General features: G+C 39.5%; 1 protein-coding gene across 1 annotated transcript in view; it reads left to right on the forward strand.

Annotated features, from left to right (window-relative positions):
* LOC149249193 (protein NPG1-like) overlaps nt 1-22884 on the forward strand; it is a 176896-nt gene that overhangs the window by 145592 nt on the left and 8420 nt on the right. The window contains 1 exon segment of the mRNA XM_089458647.1: nt 2192-2339. Within this exon segment, the coding sequence (XP_089314773.1) occupies nt 2192-2339 (148 nt within the window).

Below are 22884 nucleotides of genomic sequence, written 5' to 3' on the forward strand. Positions count from 1 at the left end.
GTGAGGGCATTTGTATGATTTTGTACAAAGTTGCGGATATGTCATGCATCCTCAATAATGCTTCCAATCCAAAGCACATTAGAAGCAATAGATTTAAGTGCTAAATTCAAAGAATGGACAATGCAAGGTGTCTAAAATACTTGTGGATATTTAGCTTGCACAATCATGCCAGTAGCCTTGCAAACAGGTGAATTATCTGTAATGATTTGCACATAAATCAACACCTACATTTTCAATAACTTTAATAAACAACTCACCCATATATTGTGCATCCTTGTATTGTCCAAGTGCATCCGCTGATTTCAAGAAAACTTGACCATTCAAGGAAGACACCATGAAGTTAATGAGTGGGTGCCATGCTGGATCTATCCATCCATCAGAAACAATGCTAACCCCAGATGTTGGCCATGCTGATTTAATAGGCTCAAGCATTTTGTCCACCTCTTCCTTTGCCTTCATCAACAATGTGGTTTTAAGCTTCTCTGACCCAGGAAGCACATACCCTGATGGAGCCCCTTGAGTTAGAGCTCGACACATCTCAATAAATAAAGGTGAGCGTGCAACATTAAAGGATATGAAGTTCTGATAGAAAAAATGCAATGGTGAGATCAAACTCTTCCTATTTCTCTTTCCGTTTGTTTGGCGATTTAGAAAATGCAATCATTGTTAAGGTTAGGGTGATGTTGAACATGATGCATAAACATTAGTGTGGTTGTTTTCCTATATAAAATTCATCCATTATATGCATTTCTCTACCTGACCCCTGCATTGTGTACCTTTTCAAAAATCCTTTTGAAGCCCTTTATTGTTAGCTGAAGTTGGTTCTGTGGATTTGCTAACTCTTTTTTTTTCCCAATTGGTTATCTGTTCATTTTCATTATATTTGACATAATTGATGCACTTCTTTCAGTCTCTTGTTTTGCTGGACAGATCCTATAATGTTTTTATATTGTTTTGACTTTGTTTATCTCTTCACTATTTATAATATCCGCATACCCATCCTAGAATGTTTTTGCACCAATGTAAATACATATTAGGTGATGAATGAAGGAAGCAGAGACCTTTTTATAGATTTTGGAGGAAAAATATAGCAGCCAGAGGCTTGCTTTTTAATGTGCTTTTGATGATACATTCTCAGCTTCAACATTTGGATGTAAGTCACTACAGATCTGGTGATCCGTTTTGTGGCTACTTGTTTTATTGTTTATGGAATTTCTCTATTTAGACACCTTTCGAGATTCTTACTCCATAGATGGGTGTTCTCATGAGAAATTTTATTCTGTGTTAAGAAATCAAGATCAGGTAATTTTTCATTCAGAAGACTCAGAATGTTGAATTGTTTTCACTCTGTGAGTTTCAGGTTACTTGTTGTACCTGCCAAGACTGCATGTGTTGTGCCCCCTAGCTATAAGATATATTTTGCTCAAGTGGCTTGTGTTTTTCTTCTGATAGTTGTGTTGAGTGGTGAAAAAAATAATACCAGTACAATGTATATTTCTAACCAATTCTGGAAACTTATAATATGTCCTACTTTTATCAAGTAGAAATGAAGTCACGACCTACTGATGTCAGTCAAGTATAAGTAACTACTTGAGTAACTTAAATAAAAACTAATTAAAGCATAATTAGGAGATAACTCGTGTTTTCAAAACGTTAATGTCTTTGGGGCTTGGCAACTCTAGGTAGGTTGTCATTAGATTTTCTTCTCTTCTTATAAATTACTATTTGAAGTTATTTTTGTTCCTCTTTTTGTTTAAAAGCCATGTATGTCAGGTCCTAGCCTGTAGGATTGCTGAGTGCTGAGTGCTACCCAAGCTTACTATTTACTTATTATCACAGTTATGTCAATAATAATTATTTTTTCTTAATTGGGATACAAGTAGTATTTTCTAAAGCTTCATGTCTTTTGGGTTTATCAACTCTAATTTATAGTTAGTCTTTCTACTCTTCTAGATCATTATCTGAAGTTATCTCTGTTCCTCTCTTATGTGTAAAAACCATATGTCATTATGTAGTTATTATCACATTTGTCAATAATAATTCATATTATATCTTCACTTATTTTATTATTTTGCATATTTTGAGTAATTTTCGAATGTTTGGGTCATACTTTGCAACTCGAATGACTTGGGAGCTGTCATTATATGATTGCATTGTTAAATTAACTATGATCTGTTTTCTGTCATTGCAGGTTGAAGGTGAAAGGGTTCTTGAAGTTGGAGTTTGGCAAGATTTGGCTCGTCTATATTCTGGTCTCTCTCATTGGCGAGATGCTGAAATATGTTTGGAGAAGGCTAAAGCTTTAAAAATTTATTCTGCAGAGACATCACATGCAAAAGGTAATAATTGAGGTCTTGTTCCAGATAAGGCGGAAAAGTTCCATGTTTTTGGGCACTGTCTTCAACTTTTGTATTATTGTTTTATGGAGAGGATTTTGACGCAAATCCTTGATAATCTCTGTCTTGTATACATTTTTTGCTTCTGTAACCAATGTACATTAACCACGTCACATTGTAAAACAGCCAAAAACATTGTAGTATGTTTGGTTGTTACAAATTTAAGATAAGATAATTACATTAATGTCCAACAAATGACGACAAAAGTAGGTCAATGGGACTGTTGAGTACAATGATATCAATACAAGCAAGAGAACCAAAAGGGCTTTATAATGCACCTAGTCCCTCTAAGCTTCTTTGAGGGTATGGGGTGTAGATGCCCAACCCCCAAGGTTTATGGACATCAGGTAGCCATCTCAAGCCTCTTTCTGAGGTCACCATTGTCTTCTTCTTGTCGAGAGCTTTCCAACAATATAAGTTTCATCAAATTCCGAACTTGAGACACAAAGCTATGGTCCTTGGAATATTTGCCATTTGTGCCATGTTAGTGTCCGTGCTGCCCATGTGTCATCAACAGAATGCACCATGTCATTGAGCTGGACACGTTTGCGTGCCAGGTCATATACAGATCTAGGGCTTTTATTTACCTCCCTAGCTGCTTGTTCCAATCTTCTAGATTCCAAATCCAAGTATTGGAACTTAGTCAATAAGTCAAACATCCGGATTTGAATTCGGATGTTTCCAAAAATGCCTATTAAATGAACTTCCAGATTTCTGGATTTTTGTTACGATGAATGAGTCATTCCTCTGGATAATCTAGAAAATCAAAAAGTCCCATTTCAACAAAAAGTTGAATTTTTGTATTTCAGATTTGGAACATCTGCTATCCATGTCATCTCCATGATGGATGCCACCTTGCGTCCACCTCAGCATCATCACGCTTTTGAGCCACATCGTCACCATGCCACCTTAGCACAGTCAACACAGGCCAATATTCTGCTCAATCAGATTTTGCTAAATTCATTCATCACATCTTCTCTCTTCTAGAGAAGCTGCACATGTGACAGAGAGGCCGAGTTGATTGGTGTTTGACTGAGTTGCAGGATGGCAGTTTGACCACATTTGGCTGAGCTGCAGGAACTCTGTTTTGGGCTGAGTTTGACCATAGCTGACCGAGCTGCAGGAGGCCGAATTTGACTGCAGAGCTGACTGCAGGTGATCAGGCTGGTTTGACCACAGAGTTGGGCAATTTGACCAGCATTGACTTCTGACTATTTTGGACAGTTTGATCAGCCTTGACTTGGTTGAGTTTGACAAGATTTGTCTGGTATTTTGATTTGGGTATTGGCACTGATTTCTAGACAAATTATTGATTTGTAAACCTTCCTGAAGAATAATTTCTCCTAAGAAAAGTTGCTAGGTTTTCTCCCAAGTTTGTGTTTCTGAGGGTAAAAATACTCTCTGTTGTGCATGGCTGTTTCTTTATGATCTTTATCGTTTCTACTGCATTTACTGTTGAAATTTTCTGTGTATAATTGCTCAATAATATCCGTGGCATGACATAAATTGTTTGAAGATCATTAGGTAGTAATTATGAGATTAGAAGATTAGTTTCTACTGCATCTTTTAGAAAATTCAGTTGAATTTTGTAGCTATGGTCAGTTTTGATAATTGATTTTTAGCCTTTCAAATTTATGTAATGACAAATACAAGACATGTTCTTCATGTTGGCTTCAAGAAAGAGAATTTCAATTGTTGAAATTTAATTTTTGTATCCTCACAATGTCAAGTCGGCCCTCATAGAAATCATGTCGGCCCGACATAGGGGACGTGTTGATTTTTACGTGGTCTTATATTCTGATGTTATTTGTGATGATTTCATCCATTTCATATTCTTAAGTATTACTTCATAATTCAATAATTATACAGAAGACATCAACCATAAAACATTTAGGACAATAAGAATATAAAGAGGCAGTCCACACAAAGAACACAAAGATTTACCTTGGGAAAACCCTCATGGGGAAAAACCCATCAACCTTTGTCAATAGAGAATTCTTTGTCCATGGTTCCTCCTTGTCAAGTCATGGTCTGCTCATCAAGATGATCATCTGGATCTGCCTGAGACATGCTTTCTCCACTTTCACTGGCTTGCTTCAGTCACACCTATTTGCTGTTCTTGATATGCCTCAGATAATCTTCACTGGCCTCAGATATATGGCATATGTTCCGTCAGAATTATACCATGTGCTACCTCAGAGATATGCCATGTGCTACCTCAGAAATACGTCATACTCTGCCTCATACTTGCAAAGATACCTCAGCAGATGCTAGCTCCTTGTTGGCTTGATGGAGGAACGTATTGGCCCTTTATATAGTTTTTCTTTAGGCCAAATCCATGCGTCCTTTGCTGGAGCCGACTTGACTAGGAGGAGGCTAACATAACCATTTGGAGCCAAAACTTTTAATTTAAAAAATTCGAATTTCCTCTGCTGGTAACACCTCCCTTGACTCCTGGCCCCGTAAACCACCTCCTCCTTGCATGGTACCATACCACCCCCCCATACATTGAATGGTATCACAGTTATCGTGTTGCATTGAAGTTAACGCTGCAAACCACCTCCCGGCTATATAACATATAACCTCGACAGTCATAACCCCGCTCTATAATATAACTCCGCCATATAACACCTCCCCATATACGCCCTTCCCCATATACCACCTCCCCCATATAATCCTCCCCCAAGTAATATCTTTCTCTTATATATATATATATCAGAGTGCATTTTTTTACACAAATTACCAACAAAAGTGCATTTTTTTCACAATATATTGCAAGCTGAGTACATTTTTTTTACACAATACACAAATTTTAAAAGGCATTCTCTGATATCAAATGTTTGAGTAGTCCTCTCTGGAAAAGAGAACTATCTTGAATGGTTAAGGAAGATAAAACACACTCTCATGTTCAATGAGTTGTGGAGAGGTGTTTGTGAAGGAGGAGGAGGAGATAATGCACCTGCAAATCCCACTTCAGATAAGGAGATTTCCATTTGGGAAAATAAGAACAACAAAGCCTATGCCTTGATTGCAGCATCAGTAAATGAAGAGGTGAGTCGCCATATTTCGCCATTTTCAAATGCCTTTGAAGCTTTAACGAAATTGAAGGAATTGTATGACTCACACTCTGAACTTGACGTTGTTCAATTGATGATTAAGTTGTTCAGTCTTGAATTGAAAAGTGATGACTCCTTTGACTTAGCATTAGAAGTAAGATCCATTATGCATGATATAAAAGCCACTAGTGTTGAGGTAGATGTTGATTTGGGGTAGCATCGGATGTGCTCTAGCCGCGAAATTTGGTGGAGAGGCTAAGGCATATGAGATCTCCAATACCCAGAAAGGGTTTGGGCAGATTCTAAACAGTTTGGGAGATAATAAAATAATTAATATTTTTAATGGAGTCCCTAAGTCTAAACTTAGGGAAAATAAACTATTAATGTGAATTAATATAAAACTGTGTTAGAATGATCCAAAAGTCATGGATCAAGCCAGATCTAATCTTAGCCGTTGATTAGGGACTTAATCTTGGTCGTTTATTTGTCAACGAGAAAAGTATAAGAGGAGGCTTGAGGGTCATTTGGAGAACACACTGAGTTGATTAAGATTTCGACTTTCTGGGGCAGGGTTTGTCGAGGAAGTCGAGAGAGTGATCAGAGTTGCCGCTGAGGGGTAGTGAATACAAAAGCAGAGCGGTAGAGATAGCGCTGGGAGGATCAGCGCAACAGCGGGGAAAGCTGACGCAGAGGGCAGAAGCCGAAACTGTCGGGATAGCCGGGAAAGCTGATGTAGAGGGTAGAAGCCGGAACTGCCGGGAACAGCTGGAACTGTTGAAACAATCGAGAAAGCTGACGCAGAGGGTAGAAGCCGGAACTGCTGGGAACTGCCAGGAAAGCTGACGTAGAGGGCAGAAGAGGTCGATGCAGTCCCTAGAGGCTGACACTGGGGTTTTTCGTGGGGCAGATTGGAGTTGAGGAGCTGCTAGAGTGTTTATCCGGGTTTCAGCTGGAGCATCTATCTCTGAAGGAGAGATACTACTGCCGAGATTATTCTCTGTTGGGTGAGCCGGTTTTGGCACCCAAATTGTATTCAGAAACTGCATAATAAGAAAACCCTCAGATAGCTGCACTGGTTTTCCCGCATTGGGTTTTTCCGGGGACAGTGGTCCAAAAACAACATTGTCGCTTGTGTGCTTGTTTTGTTTCCTTCAGTTGATGATCTGTAATGTGTTGAGCATGTACTTGTATTTATTTCCAGTATTTACATGGTAAATAACTTGTTAATTAACAGAACAAGTGGGTATGAATAAATCAGAAAGTACATGAAGGGTTTCTAACGGGTTAGAATTAGAAATTCCAACATGGTATCAGAGCGTGGTTGCAGATCACAGGAGAACTGAGGACATCAACAGTAGAAATCAACTGTCTCGAGTGACAAAGCTGATCCTTGCAGAAGGCGACAAAGGAAGGAGTGACACAGAGGGACTGCATCATCATTCTGGGCCAGAGAAAGATAGCACAGAGGCTAAGGGAGGCAGAATCAGGCTCACGCAGAGGCCAGGAGGGCTGACGCAGTTGGCTGGGGGAGCTGATTTGCCGATGCCGGGATTGCGCAGAGCCAAGTGGCTCAATCCTTCAGTTGCTGGGGTATAGGAGGTTGTGGGTAAGTTGCAGAGTGAAGTTGGTGGGGTACTGTAGTCAAAACAATACCTAACAGGGCAAGACCAAGGGGAGGGAGTTCTACCGAGGCGGATTTCTAGCCAAGGAATCCAGATCAGTGGTGCAGTTGCACAAACGATCGGAGAGGGGCAAATTGGCGGTTGGCAGAAGGATTTCCAGGAGGGAAATCGGGACTCAGAGGGAGTCTAGAAGAGAACTTCCAGACGAGAAGTAGAGAGACTCAGAGGAGTCGAACAGAAAACTGCCAGATGGGAAGTAGAGAGACTTAGCAGGAGTCGAACCAAGAACTTCCAGGCAGGAGTAGACTCAACAGGAGTCGAACAGAGAACTTCTAGACGGGAAGTAGATTTAGTAGGAGTCAAACAGAGAACTTCCAGACGGGAAGTAGACTCAGCAGGAGTCGAACAGAGAACTTCCAGCTGGGAAGTAGACTCAGCAGGAGTGAAACAAAGAACTTCCAGAAGGGAAGTAGACTCAGCGGGAGTCGAATTGCGAACTTCCAGGTGGGAAGTAGAGAGACTTGGAGGAGTCGACAGAGAAGAGCAGAGGGATGGCCATGAACGGGCAGAGGGATCATGATAGGTTGGACGGGGTGTCCAACTTTGTCATCTAGAAGGCCAGGATCCTGTCTGTTCTGTGTGCCATGAGTGCTCATGTGCCACTTGAGAAGAAGTGGGGAGACATCGAGTTGTAGTCAGGAGGACTACATGCGATGAGGGGTAGGATCTTTGAGGTACCCAACCTCTTGGATTATACCTTGCTACGGGAGCCCCAAAGAGGAGTAGCAGTACTGGCAATGTCAGTAGAGACAGATGCGGATGGAGCGACAAAGGGAGATACAGTGCAGGATTCCCAGAACAGTGCGAGGCTAGCAGGCTGCAACAGTGCGAGAAGCACGAGAGTGTTGCACCGGTGCAGGATGGCACTGAGAGGTGTGCAACGGTGCGAGATGCACAGAGTTGTTGCAGCAACGCAAAGGTCAGAGAGGGAGCACTTGTCAGTGACAGAGGGAGCTTCAACATCAGGAGTGCTTCTAGCCTGACGGAGATGTCAGAGTTGGGAGATCAGTTACTTACTTCTCAATAACTGGGTTGCAGTGCAACAATTAGTAGTGGTAGTGCTATGGGCAACACGATGCAACATGATGAGAGAGGTTGCATTGCAGATGCAGCAGTGGCAGTGGCAGGGCCATGGGCAGCAGCACGGATGTAGAGGGAGTTGCAGTACGGATGCAACAGTGGCAGTGGCATGGCCATGGGTAGCAGTATAAGATGCAACAATGCAGAGGATGGTGGGCAGTAGGCCTAGCATCCGCACAGGGACCGATGCCGGATGATCAGAGTGATGCTTAGTGAGGAGTATTGCTAGAGCACAGTTCTTGATAAGAGGGAGTGTCGATTTGGGTAGCATCAGATGTGCTCTAGCCACGAAATTTGGTGGAGAGGCTAAGGCACATGAGATCTCCAATACCCAGAAAGGGTTTGGGAAGATTCTAAACAATTTGGGATATATTAAAATAATTAATATTTTTAATGGAGTCCCTAAGTCTAAACTTAGGGAAAATAAAATATTAATGTGAATTAATATAAAACTGTGTTAGAATGGTCCAAAAGTCATGGATCAAGCCAAATCTAATCTTAGGCGTTGATTAGGGACTTAATCTCGGCCATTGATTTGTCAACGAGAAAAGTATAAGAGGAGGCTTGAGGGTCACTTGGAGAACACACTGAGTTGATCAAGATTTAGACTTTTTGGGGCAGGGTTTGCTAAGGAAGTCGAGAGAGTGATCAGAGTTGCAGTTGAGGGGTAGTGAATACAAAATCAGAGAGGCAAAGATAGTGCTGAGAGGACCAACGCAATAGTCGGGAAAGCTGACGCAGAGGGCAGAAGCCGGAACTGCTGGGAACAACTGGAATTGTCGGGAACTGTCGGAACAGCTGCGAAAGCTGACGCAAAGGGCAGAAGTCGGAACAGTCGGGAACAACCAGAACTGTCGAGAAAGTCGATGCAGAGGGTAAAAGCTAGAACAGCCAAGAAAGCTGACGCAGAGAGCAGAAGCCAGAACTCCCGAGAACAACCGGAACTATCAGGAAAGCTGACGCAGAGGGTAAAAGAGGCTGACACTAGGGTTTTTCGTGGGGAAGATTGGAGCTGAGGAGCTGCCAGAGTGTTTATCCGGGGTTTCAGCCGAAGCATCTGTCTCCAAAGGAGAGGTACTACTGTCGAGATTATTCTTTGTTGGGTGAGCCGGTTTTGGCACCTAGATTGTATTCAGAAACTGCATAACAATAAAACCCTCAGATAGCTGCACCGGTTTTCTCGCGTTGGGTTTTTTCGGGGACATTGGTCCAAAAACAACGGTGTCACTTGTGTGCTTGTTTTGTTTCCTTCAGTTGATGATCTGTAATGTGTTGAGCATGTACTTGTATTTATTCTTAGTATTTACATGGTAAATAACTTGTTAATTAACAAAACAAGTAGGTAGGAATAAATCAGAAAGTACATGAAGGGATTCTAACCAGTTAGACTTAGAAATTCCAACAATAGATATTCCTCTCACTTATGTCAAGACACTGTATCCAACCTATTTACATTATCTTGAGTCATTGCAAGCAAGTGGAAACCTTAAGGAGATTACCTTTAACTCCCTTGAGAAAAAGTTTACTGAGAGAGAGAAGACTTTTGGGAAGAAGACAACTCCTCAGTGTTCTCAAGAAGTTGTGTGTCATGCACATAGAAAGAAGAATCATGCACAAGATTCTTCTAGAGGAAGAGGTGGCCGAAGAGGAAGAGGAAGGAGGAGTTTTAGAGGCAGGGGGGAAGAGAGTTCCAAGGAGAAAAGTCTGATCTTCATTGCATATGATGCAATAGAGATGGACATGATGCATCCACATGTAAGTTTCCTTGGGACCGAATTGAGTAGGAAAGAAATGAAGGCAAAGGTAAAACCAATGACAAAGGGAAAGGTAAAGCACCTAAATCCGCTCACTATGTTCTTGAACATTGCAACATTGGAGTAACTGAAGACTTATGCAATGCTTCACTTGCTTTATGGAAAAATGATTGGTTGCTTGATTTAGGAGCAACTTGCAACATGACTTTTAGAAATGATTTTTTTGAAGAATTTACTGACAATGTTGATAGAGCAATATACTTTGCAGACAAGTCAAAACTCAAGCCATCAGGGCATGTCACTATCAGGCTCAAACTGCTTGGTCTTCTAGACTTTATTCTGCATGATGTTCTATATCTCCAGGAGCTGAGGAGAAACTTGCTGTCTTTCATCCACATTCGCCAACAAGACACTCCATTCATATGTTTGATGGCAAAGTTGAGGTCAGAAAAGAATCAGATCGCTCACTTGTCATGATGGGGATAGAAGAAGAAATACTTCTGAAGTTGCAAGGAACCTCTGCTCGTGCACAAAACTTCTCATATAGTTCTCATTATGATGAAGGTACATTTCCATCAAGTCTTTTATGGCATGCTAGATTTGGACACTTGAATTATGACAACCTTCATATGTTGAAGAAAAATGGCGTTACTGGTTTGCCTACAATTCGTAGGAAACTTAAGCAATGTGATGCTTGTATCTTAGGAAAGCACAACAAACAATCTTTTCACGATTCTCATTGCAAGCACATAGAAAACTTGAACTCATTCATTCAAATTTATGTGGCCCAATGGCCTGCATATGATGATTTATTGATGACTACACCAGAATGTTGGGTTTATTTATTGAAGAACAAATTTGATGCTTTTGAAACATTCAAGAACTTTCATGAAATCTCATATTGCCTCTATTCACACTGATAATGGAAAATAATACACTTGAAATGAATTTGAAAACTATTTTCGCCAGCATGGGATCAAACATCAAATAACTGTGCCTTATAATCCCCAACAGAACGAAGTAGCTGAAAGAATGAACATGACAATAATAAATATGGTACGTTCCATGATGTTTTTCAAAAATGTTAAACTTATGTTTTGGGTTGATGCAGTTCTATGTGCTGTGTATATAAAGAATAGGTGTCCATCCAATGCTATCAAAAACAAGATTTCCTATAAAATGTGCTATGGCCACATTCCTTTGGTGAGGCATCTCAGGGTTTTTGGTTCCACCTGTTATGCTTTGATACCTAAGGAACAAAGAAACAAACTCAGTGTAAGGAGTCGCAAGTGTATCTTCTTGGGGTATTCAAATACCTCCAAAGCATACTGTCTCTATGATGAAGTGAACAAGAAGTTTATAATATCTAGAGATGTGATATTTCTTGAATCTTCCAAGATTGACAATGTTGTTGAGCGACAACTTGATCGCTTGGATAGATTCGGACATGCAAAATATTTTCAAGGGTTTGATAATTAGATTGCACATCTTGAAGGGGGGATTCCTATACTGGATCAATCTGTGGAATCTTCTTTTGAAGCACTTTCTCCCCCGCATGAAGCTCCGACCACTCATCTAGATGACACTTTGAGTGATGTGATTGATAGAATTTGGAGACTAAATCATGATTCAGTCCCAACTCAGTCGACTGAGCAACCTGGGCCATCTTAGAAAGGTCCTCCTGCAAATTCTTGTGGCAATGGGTTGGTTGATAGTGGTGCCTCAAGGCACTTTACTGGCTATAAAGAAATGCTTTCTAATCCGCTTGAGAGGGAGATTGATTTGAAAATCTTTCTTCGAGACAACTCTACGTATCCTATAAAGGGATCTAGTTCTATTTCCTTCCATCTAGATCATGGTAAAACTTTATCTCTTCAACAAGTTTTGTATGTATCTGGTTTGAAAATGAATCTTATTTCTAATTCTGCTTTAGAAGATAAAGGAATGAAAGTTTCTTTCATAAATGGTAAAGTTCTCTCTTGGCTCATGAGATGCAACATGAGAAATGCCTTCACTCTAGGATCAAGATGTGATGATCCGTATAAAGTCAATGGAAGACCTATTCATCCATTGATCCATGACAACAATTATTAAAGTGAACTTTGGCACCGAAGGTTCCCTCATTTGCACTGTAAAGCATTACCTCAAGTGAGAAAGATGGTTTTCGGAATGTTGGAGATTAGATCTGATCATGATGGAGTTTGCCAAGGGTGCGCTAGCAGGAAGCAAGTAAAGGGACCATTCCCTCCGTGCAAAAGTAGAACCAGTGAGGTGCTTCATCTTGTACATTTTGATTTATGTGGACCAATGCCATGCCTATAATTCTTTTGGTGGATACTTGTATTATACTAAGTCACTTGACACGGGGATTTGGGATTCGTAGGATTTGGGGATTCGAGTGTTGGATTCAGACACGTTGACCCCCCGGAACAGGACACATAGGATTCGTTATATATTATTTTATATATATATATATATTAAATTAGATATTTCTTACACAAATTCTAATTAATGATACACATTCATTGATTTCAAACATAGATCTTCATCTATAGCATGCATAGTACATACAAAATTCAAATACATGTCAGTGGTACTGGTCACATAAATCATGATTCATAATTCATAAATGAAAGACAACTTACAACTACAAGATAGTAAGATAAACACACTGACAACTATAGTTTTCTCATTAAGAGGAGCGTATGCAAACATATCTTTGAGAGCAAAAAATTGTTGTTAGATTATGGTAAAGAATTTGCTTTCCTCGAATTCAGTTATCTTGAACCAAAAGCAGAGGTATTTGATGTTCATGAAGACGTCGTTCTTGACCTATCTCAAGATCCTGTAGCAGCTTATTTGGAGATCTTCTTCAATTCAAATTCTCCACTATCATCTCGCTGCGAGTGTGATGACCCCATTGGAATTTGGATGGAGTCTTCTGTTTCAAGGGTCCCAAAAGTCACAATTTCTAGCTTGCTATTAGTTTGTAGCAATAAGTATCAATTGCCCATGGAATTTTTCTGCATAGACTATGTTCTTTTAGTTTCTCAGAAGGCTGCATGCAACCAGGTTTGTCAAGCTATCACATGCTTACTTGGTATCATTGGAAATTTGCTTACACATGAGCAAATCAATTGAATTGGCTAGAGTAGGAAATGTATTGGAAATTTGCTTACACATGAGCAAATCAATTGAATTTGCATCAACGTAGTGAATAAGGACCCCATAGCCCAATGGAGAAATATGATATAGAGCAGTTTGTCTTCAGAAGTCTTGAAGTGTGTGTTTAATTTCTGCATGGTTGCTTTTAATTGAGCAAAATAGGGTTACCGCCTCAAACTATGCAAAATGAAATGAGAAATAAGGTGAATGAGAAAAAGAACAACATGTTTTAACCCGCAAAAGTCATATTTTTGGGATTCGAATCCCAGAATCGGGATTCGATGTGCCCATATGGGATTTGTACGAATCCTTTACGGACACGTCGAATCGTGTTCTGGGATTTGAATTCCTGTCGAATCGTATCCGATTCGCAGGATTCGGATTCGACAGGGGGTTTGGATGAATCCGGTTACATAGGTATTATATAATCTTTGTGGATGATTTTTCTTGCAAGATATGGATCTGTTTTTTGAAAAATAAAAGTCAAGCATATAACATGTTTAAAGATTACAAAGCTTTGGTAGAAAAAAAACTGGAAAGCAAATCAAAATCTTTGATCTGACAATGGTTTCATTGACTTCAAATGCTTTCATTGACTTCTGTAAAGAAGTTGGAATCAGTAAAGAGACCACAATACCATATAACCCATAACAAAATGGTGTAGTTGAGAGAAAGAATAGAACTTTCATGGAAGCAGTCAAAGCCATGTTGCATGATCAGAAACTACCAAAGTTTCTATGGGGAAAAGCTGTTAAGACAATAGTCTATGTTCAAAATAGATCTCCTCATCGTGCCCTAAACAACAAGACTCCTGAAGAAGTCTTCTCTAGTGAAAAACCCAAGGTTGGGCACTTGAGGATCTTTGGCTACCTTGTCTACTTCCACGTGCCAAAAGAAAAGAGGAACAAGCTAGAAGCTTCAAGTAAGAAAGGTACGTTTGTTGGTTATTGTGAAAATTCTAAAGCTTACAAAATATATGTACTTGGACAAAGAAATATAGAGTTTAGCAGGGATGTAACATTTGATGAAGATGCAACTCTTGGAAAGGCAAGAGACACTCCTCTTCCTCTTGCTAATGTTGATAGTCAAGATGATGCATTTGAGATACAAGAAAATCTTGAGCCTGAAATTGATCTTGTTGATGAACCCATGGAATGGATCCTTTGGATCCTCCTCCATGTGATACTCTTGCTAAAAGGAGACCTTTATGGCTTCGACCCTTCAAGATGCTAATAAACATGCTTCTCCCAGAGGAACCTTCAGAGAAAGCAAGAAACCTTGCCAGTTCCAAGGATATGTTGTAGCCATGAGCAACATTATTTAGGTTGAACCATGCACATTTGAAGAATTTGTGAAGGCTCAAGTGTGGAAAGATGCAATGGTTGAAGAATATGAGTCCATCATTCATAATGATATATGGGATGTGGTTCCAAGACCCCAAGGTAAATTTGTTTCTCTTATAGGTCCAACTTGTCTGGTCACTTGAGGCATCAGTCCCTCATTCACTGAGAGAGAGAAACAAACATATGTTCTTCCAAGGGATTCCTTTTATGCCTTCATCTTGAGATGAGTATCGAGGAGATATTTCTTCCTCTCAAGAACTTTGGCCCTGAGGAACTATTACAAAGATAATCATGTGACTTCTTTAATAGATTTGATGCAAAACTCACAACATACTTTATATCGATAATCTTTGGATTTGTAACCTTGTTGGAAAAACTTCATTTTCAGGCCTCAAACTTTTCAATACATCGCACAAATTCCAATTTCCATATTAGATCAAACTGAGACATTAGATCGAACTCCTTTTTGAAAGCTTGGTTCCTTTTATCATTCAAGATCTTTACCTTGCTAATTTAGATAAGCAAACACTATCCTTTGATGACAACATTTTGAATGAACAAGATAGGCTTGGACACTTTGATACAAGACCATTTCCTTTTTAACAGATGTAGACCTGATTTCAAACAAAAGCAACATACCTGTAATGCATTCAAGCTTCACTGGTACATTTCCTTTGATTTCTAAAAAGCATTCTTCATTTTCTATTTGATTGAAAACAATAGGTCAGCTTCACTAACAAGGTGGAAACCTCATATTAAGAATGTCTTTAGTTGACTTCAGTTGCAAAGTCTCGAACATCTTCTTGACATAGTCAAGGTCATTTGGCCTTAGACAAAAACAACTTTAATGATACTTCCCTTTGAACTAAACAAAATGCATTATCAGCGGATTTCCTGAAAGGTCATTTGGCCTTCTTTCTGTCCCTTACACAAAGGATGATCTGAGGTATAATATTTCTGTGTTTCTTTGGTCCTAGTCACTGCATCTTTCATTATGAAATTGTCATAAAAAAGGCTATCAAATAGTAGGCAAACTTTAGGTTTTGGTGTGAGATTTTTCGGGTCTATTAGATTACGAGATCCCAAGGTTCGATGCTTTAGGATAAGTCTAACAAAAACATTCCAAAGCACATCTCTTGAGATAATATTTGGCCTTACAACACTTTGATTTTCTTGAGTTCTGAGATGTTAGGGCTTCATAATTTACACAGGATTTTCTTTCTAGGGTTTAAAAAGGCAAACAATAACTCTTCTCCAAGCAGAAGGATAAGACTAAATCACTTGAAACTTTACTTTTGAGATTTTCAAATATCAGAGATATCGAGGCATGGAAGAGGGTTTTTTGTTATCTGGTTCCAAGACTCTATAGACAGACATAGGTAATCTCAATAAATCATATTTTATTCTTTGAGGTCTTACATCAAACATATTATGTCTCCTAAGATTGGACATTAGATCTCCAACTAGGGCTTCCAAGAATTCACCATAGCTCTTGATCACATGTTGATTTTTTACATGGTCTTATAGACTGATAATTATTTTTGATGATTTAATCATTTTCATATTCTTAAGCATTACTTCATCATTCAATAATTATAGAGAAGACATCAACCATAAAACATTTAAGGCAATAAGAACATAAAGAGGCAGTCCGCACAAAGAACACAAAGATTTATCTTGGGAAAACCCTCATGGGTAATAACCCAACAACCTTTGTCAATAGAGAATTCTTCAATTCAACAGAGACACATCGAAGCCAACAACTAGGTCACCCTTGGTCCATGATTTCCTCCTAGTCAAGTCATGGTATGCTCACCAAGATGATCATCCAACGCTGCATTAGACATGCTTTCTCCACTCTCATTGGCTTGCTTTAGTCGCACCTCTTTGCTGTCCTTGATATGCCTCGGATAATCTTCACTGACCTAAGATATATGCCATAAGCTGCCTCAAAATTATACCATGTGCTGGGTCAGAAATATGCCATGTGCTACCTCAGAAATACATCATACTCTGGCTCATACTCGCGAAGATACCTTAGGAGATGCTAGCTTCTTATTGGCTTGATTGAGGAATGAATTGGCCCTTTATATAGTTTTTCTTTAGGCCGAATGGGAGCGTTCCTTGCTGGAGCCGACTTGACAATTTGAGAAGGTTGACTTGACTAGGAGGCCGACATAACCATTTGGAGCCAAAACTTTTAATTTCAAAAATTCGAATTTCTTTCCCTTGAATGTCCAAATGGAACTTGACACAAAAATAGTTTTCTTTTGACTTTTAGCATTTAAATTATGCTTTACAAATTCATAATGACTTAAACATACATTATGAAGATTGACCATAGTTACAAAAATCAACAATGTGCCCCTTGGGGCACTCTTATCCATTATATATACATTATTCAATCTTCCTCCAATAAGCATCCTATTTGGATCACTTCTATTCATACGTGGAATCCTCTGAGGCAGGAGATTGAGACTTGCTAAGGCAGATCAAATCTCTTTTGTGGCAAATCGAATTCTCTTCTTGACAGATTGAGTTTTGGGAAGACTTAGAGACATGGATAAATTGAGTTCTAGGCGGACCTAAGGAGATGAACATATTGGGTTTGTGGGAAAATAAGTTTTTGGGCAAACTTAATTATGGACAAAATCTAACTTATGTATCCCGAGGCAGAAGACACGATGTATCCTTCTCCAATTTAGTGACTTCCTTTTGTTGTTGTTTCCTAAGCATCCAAGGTGTTGTTGTAGGCCTTGGGCACAAGACACTCTTCAACACTCAGATCAAACACAATAATTTTGCCCACACTACCACTAAAAAAAAAACCATAAAACACATGGAGATACCCTTGTTCTTTTGTGCATTCTTCTCTAGGAGCTGCAACCTGAAGACTCTCACAACCCTCCAAATAGCGTCCCTAACACCTGTTGTAATAGACTACTAATGTGGCCCTGTAATAGAAGTAATCCAACACAAAAGTATGCACCTAAACCACCCACACTTACCTCAGATCTGCAACCTGATCTAGCAAGTCAATTGCTGCTCTAAACTGGCCTTTCAAGCCTCCCTCCTCGCTGCTTCAGGGCTAGACATCTGCGGTCTAGTTTTGCAAGAAGTCTGCACCCTAAATGAAGATAAATCAAAGCTTATCCTCATTGCCTTAGATCTGCACTCTAATTTTTTAAGTATCTTGATGAGTGATGCTCCTAGGATTTGTCAAATAGACTCCCACTCGACCTCCTTATATACTTTTCTCATGTGCAACGTCTAGCGCACTCTTGGGCTCTCCAACAACAAGGCCGACTTGTTTTATGGTGCAAAAACCCACATATAAACATCAAAATTAATATCTTGACTTCTAGACCTCGGATTTGGATGATTTTTGTTGCCTCTGGTTCCTCTCAAGGTACTCTATCATCGCAAATCATCACATGTCAAAACCTCCTCAGGATTTCAGACCCAACACTTTTGGGTATAAAACCCCAAGCTTGGGTTCCAAGCGCACATGTCACTTTTGTGGTGCTCCAACCTCCAATCCCTGAACCCTAGGGCTTGGAGTACCTCCCAAGCTACAAATCTCAACAAGAAGTCTACTAAAGTCTGCTTGCATTGCAATCCTTAGAATGAAAGGTATGTATTATCGCTCTCAAGATTTTGATTGAAATCAAAATTCTTTTGGCAACAATTCATGAAAGATTTCACTAGCTTGAAGAAGAATATATTGATGCTCCTTGCCAACATTCAAGAGATAAGCATTAAGGGATAAATCATTACATAGGATTGTGAGCTAAATTACAGAACCAATTTAATAGGATTCAATGAACTTGCATTCGATGAAGTGAGACTTGATCTTAGCGCGTAAAACCATTTTCTGAAAGACTAATATGTGTATCTCACCTCAATCTCAAGTACAAGCAAGAAGATTGTGCCATATATCATAAAGCAGATTCAAGAGAATAATTTTGTGGAAGATGGAAACATCTTTTTTTGTTTTGTTTATTAGTGTGGTTCACGAACACCCTGGTTAGTGAGTGGTCGCTACGTCCACGGAAAAATCTAGGCTAATCGCCCCTCGGCCTACTAGCAAGACCTAACCCCAAGGGCTTCGGGCAGAATCGACCCTGTGACCTCCCGATGGCAAGGCATGGTTTTTGAACAACTGAGCTAACCCTTGCGGCTTGGAAGATTGAAACATCTTATTTCGTACCTACCTACCATATTCTGTTGACATGATACCAGTCAACAAAAGGGAAACATTCCTTGATTGCTTGCTCCTTGTTAAGAACTCCATCATATATGTAGAATGAGACATTCTTGCTCACTTATGATTTGTATTAACTACAATAAGAAATTGATAGGTTAGTAAACCCTAGAAGATAGAAATAATGTTGTCTAAAATAAGGATTTTGAAGATGGGTCTCTACCAGTGGATGAATACCTACGGAGAAGTAATGAATTCATAAGGAGGATGAACCAAATGTGTTCCATACACTTGTGCCGAGAATGTTTGGCATTCTGAAGATGAGTTGGATACTTTGGTGTAAGAAATATTTTGTTGATTGCATTACATTGTAGGGTACGTGAGTATTGCTTCTAACACTGCAAGGTACATGAGTATTGCTTCTAAATTTACAGGAATCTAGGAATGCTAATGTCACCTCTATGGAAATATCTTGTATAAGTAAGTATGAGCTCTTGTCAACTATGGCAAAAGATGCCTTGCATTGTACTGTTGTATATTGGTCTAAGTTGCATGATACGGGGAAATAGGTACGAGTTTCCAAAATGGGTATGGGTACGAAACGTGACCCCTCCCCCCAAATATTTTTTTTTGGAAACGGGGAAACACAATATATATATATATATATATATATAGATATTAGGACATTTAAGAAACCTGTCCCATGCACTATCGTTCATAGCACATAGCCTCATCCCGAGCACATAGTTGAAAAAAGCACATAGTCAAGTTATTCGCCCCTTCTCTTCTCTTCCCCTGCCCCACCCGCCTAACTGATTGACTGATCGATCTATTTATGCCTCAAAGATTCTCTCTGCCTTCCATCGACCTCAAGTTATTCGCCCCTTCTCTTCTCTTCCCCTGCCCCACCCACCTAACTGATTGACTGATCGATCTATTTATGCCTTAGAGATTCTCTCTGCCTTCCATCGACCTTCCTGCTACCTGCTTCACTCAACCTCTCTTGCTGCCCATCTAGTTTTTTATTTCCGCTATAGATCTGCTCTATCCAGCCGAGCCCAGCAGCCAAGCCAATGAACAAGCTGAGTAGCTCCCCAGTGTATTATCCCATCCCAGGATCCCATGAGCTCAATCGAGTAGCCGATTCGAGAAGAGAAAGAAGGGAAGAAAAGAGGAACTCCGTTACTGGGATGGATTGAAATATACCTGTCGGCCGAGACTCCGTATTCACTTGAGCAGACCAGACCGAAACATGCAAGGATTAGCACTTGCCGCGAGGAAAAGGCGAACCAAGATCTATTACGTTGTTCTGGTTCGATTTCGGATTTATTATGTTTAATCATAAAGCATACATGATACATTATAATTTATTACATTATGATTAAATTGTCCAATGGATGCATAAACTATAAGTCTCTAAATTTACATCACATTTACTCATGAATGATCACATAATGAAAATAGAAATATCCAAAATCAACCACGAGAAACTTCTAATTTCTTGTCTCGTGCTTGATTGGGTGTCTCCTCTGCATAGTCGAACAACCTTAGTGCTCTTGATTAAATACAAGTTCCATACCCTAGTACCCTAGGTGCTCTTGATTTTTGAGAGTCTCCCTTGCATAGAGGACTTGGTTCCCTTGATTAAATACATGTTCCATACCCTAGTACATGACAAAATCCAATGGAAACATTGTAATCCGCCCAATCCTGAAATCCTGAAAAATTGATAAGTTTGCTGAATTTTGAGTGAGATCTAAAATTCTACTTTCTCCATATGAAATCCAATGAGGGCGAAACCACTCTCAAACATCCTTGAGTCATTTCATGGTAATGTTAAAAATTTAAGTATAAGGATGAAAATGAAAGATAAAGGAGAATGTCACTTTTACTTTAAGAATTTAACATTAGCATGAGTTGCATATCAACACTAGGGTCATATGCTTGAACATTAGGTTGCCCCACTAATTTTTTTTGTTTCCAATCTTCAATAGCTCCCTCTATCACTCCTAAACTGGCAAGGAGCAAAAATAAAAAAATAAAACGAAAAATCGAAAAAAAAAACTGAAAGAAGTCACTTTATTGTTGAAACGTGGCTGTATGACCTGGAAACGTGTTTCAGGCCGTACTGGGCCATGTTCCCCCCACGTGAAACGTGGCAATATGACCTAAAATGCGTTTTCAGGCTGTACCAAATGCGTTTCCGTGTTTCCATACCGTTTTCGCCTATAAATGAGCTTAGGCCCAACGTTTCCTGCAACATAGATATTGGTATGTGCCAAAGTTATTCCTTCAAGTATCTGAGATATAATCAAAGTTGCTCTAGAAACAGAAGGAGCTGTGGAGAGAAGTCATAAGTTATAACATTTGTGCTATGAGCCCTTCTTTAAAGATAGGATAGTCCTAGGTTTTATAAACCCTAAGTAAATCTTGAAGGATATGACTAAGAACTGTAATATTCTAATTAGAGAAATACAGTGAAATATCAAAACATGAACTAGCTACAAAAAAAAAATAAGCATGCGATATGAAATTTCCACATGAACAACAAATTTAGAACACTGTTGAGTAGAAATAATAGAGTTGAGCCATTTTATTGAATATCCAATGATAATCTGAATACAAAAAGTAGTGGAATGAGTGCCCCTGGGTTTGCTAAGAAAGCATGCAAAACCCAGGTAAGAATGAAGGAAACTCCACGCTGAAATAGGTTCAATGGCTGTACACTCTACCCAAATTTTTTTCTGCTGCTACCGCTAGAGGCGAATAGATATTTGGGCCCTCAAATCTGCTCCAAAATTTCTGAAAAATTAGGGCAATGCTTCCCAACCTTGGACCAACAAAACCTAGAAAGATTTTGGGCTAATTCTAGCCTCCCAGAATTACCCAAAATTATGTGAATTCACCCACCAACCAACTTTGCGTCCCACCAGAAAATATATAGCTGCTCCACCCAAAATCCTCCACCAAAATAACTGAGAAACCTAAGAAAATAACGCTGAAATAGTAGAGTGAGATTCTAGATATTTTCCGGTATAAAGGCAGCTAACAACAACTTTAGCAAAACGGTCCAATAAAAGCCTTGCACAAGCCCTAGAGAGAAGATTTTGGTCCTCACAAATGCAATCACTTCCAGCTTCGAAACTCCTCAAGGAAATTCGTCCTCCTCCAAGCGAAATTCCTGCAAATTCTTGAGGCAAATATCCTGACAATTTCTACCTTCAAGTAACTCTATTTCTACTACTACATCCTCTTGGAAAAATTCACACCACTAGTTGAAGAGATGAAATGGGTCACAAAATTTAGGAAAAGAAATCTCCAATCAACTTCAATTTTCTTTCCTAGGGTGACACTCTTGGTTCATCAAAAGAGGGGGGATTTTCTGCTTGGAAATCCCTGTGCTAAGGAGCGTTGGTTGACTTGGCTCAACAACTCAAGCAAACCCTCCAAGATTAGAAATGAAATGCCAAAATAGAATGATCAAAATGGAGCTCTAGCCTTCCTTTTATAATTGCTGCTCAACCTTTCTTGTGGGCTCCACTAATTCGACCCCCTTGTTTTCCCTTCTTCATGTGGTTCAATTTTCTCCTAGGGAGTTCGATTTCCCTTTTGGTGACCACCACAACTTATCTTCACTTTAATTTTTCTTCTTTTCCTAAGTCCAACCTTTGCCTTTTCTCCAAAATTTATTTAATACCTCCACAACTTATTTCTCCTAAGTTTTATTTATCTAATATTATATTAATCACCAAAATTGCAAAATTGTGAATTTCCTTGACAAAATTTTTAATTGGGGACATGACAATCCTCCCCTCCCAATTGTTGCTTTTGTCCTCAAGCAATTGTAATGCTAGATGTTGCATAATTTTTTCTCCCTCCCATGTTGCATCCTCTTCAGGAAAATCCTTCCACTTGACAAGGAATTCTCTAATAGTCTTGCTTCTCAGCTTTCTCTCCCTCTCCTGTAGAATAGCCTTTGGTGTCAAGATCAAGTGCCCCTCATCATCTAATGGTGGTAACTTTGTGGCAGCCGTAACTCATTGTCCCAAAGCCTTTTTCAGACAAGAGACATGAAACACATTATGCACCCTGCTTCCTAGTGCAAGCTCCAACTTGTAAGCTACCTCTCCAACTCGTCAGATCACCTTGTATGGACCATTGAAGCACGACTAGAGCTTTTCAGTTCCCTTCTGCTTTAGTGTGG

Source organism: Pinus tabuliformis, chromosome 7 (assembly GCF_031772625.1).
Source record: "Pinus tabuliformis cultivar Carrire ecotype Pingquan chromosome 7, CPIR1, whole genome shotgun sequence".
In the NCBI taxonomy this organism is placed as follows: Eukaryota; Viridiplantae; Streptophyta; class Pinopsida; order Pinales; family Pinaceae; genus Pinus; species Pinus tabuliformis.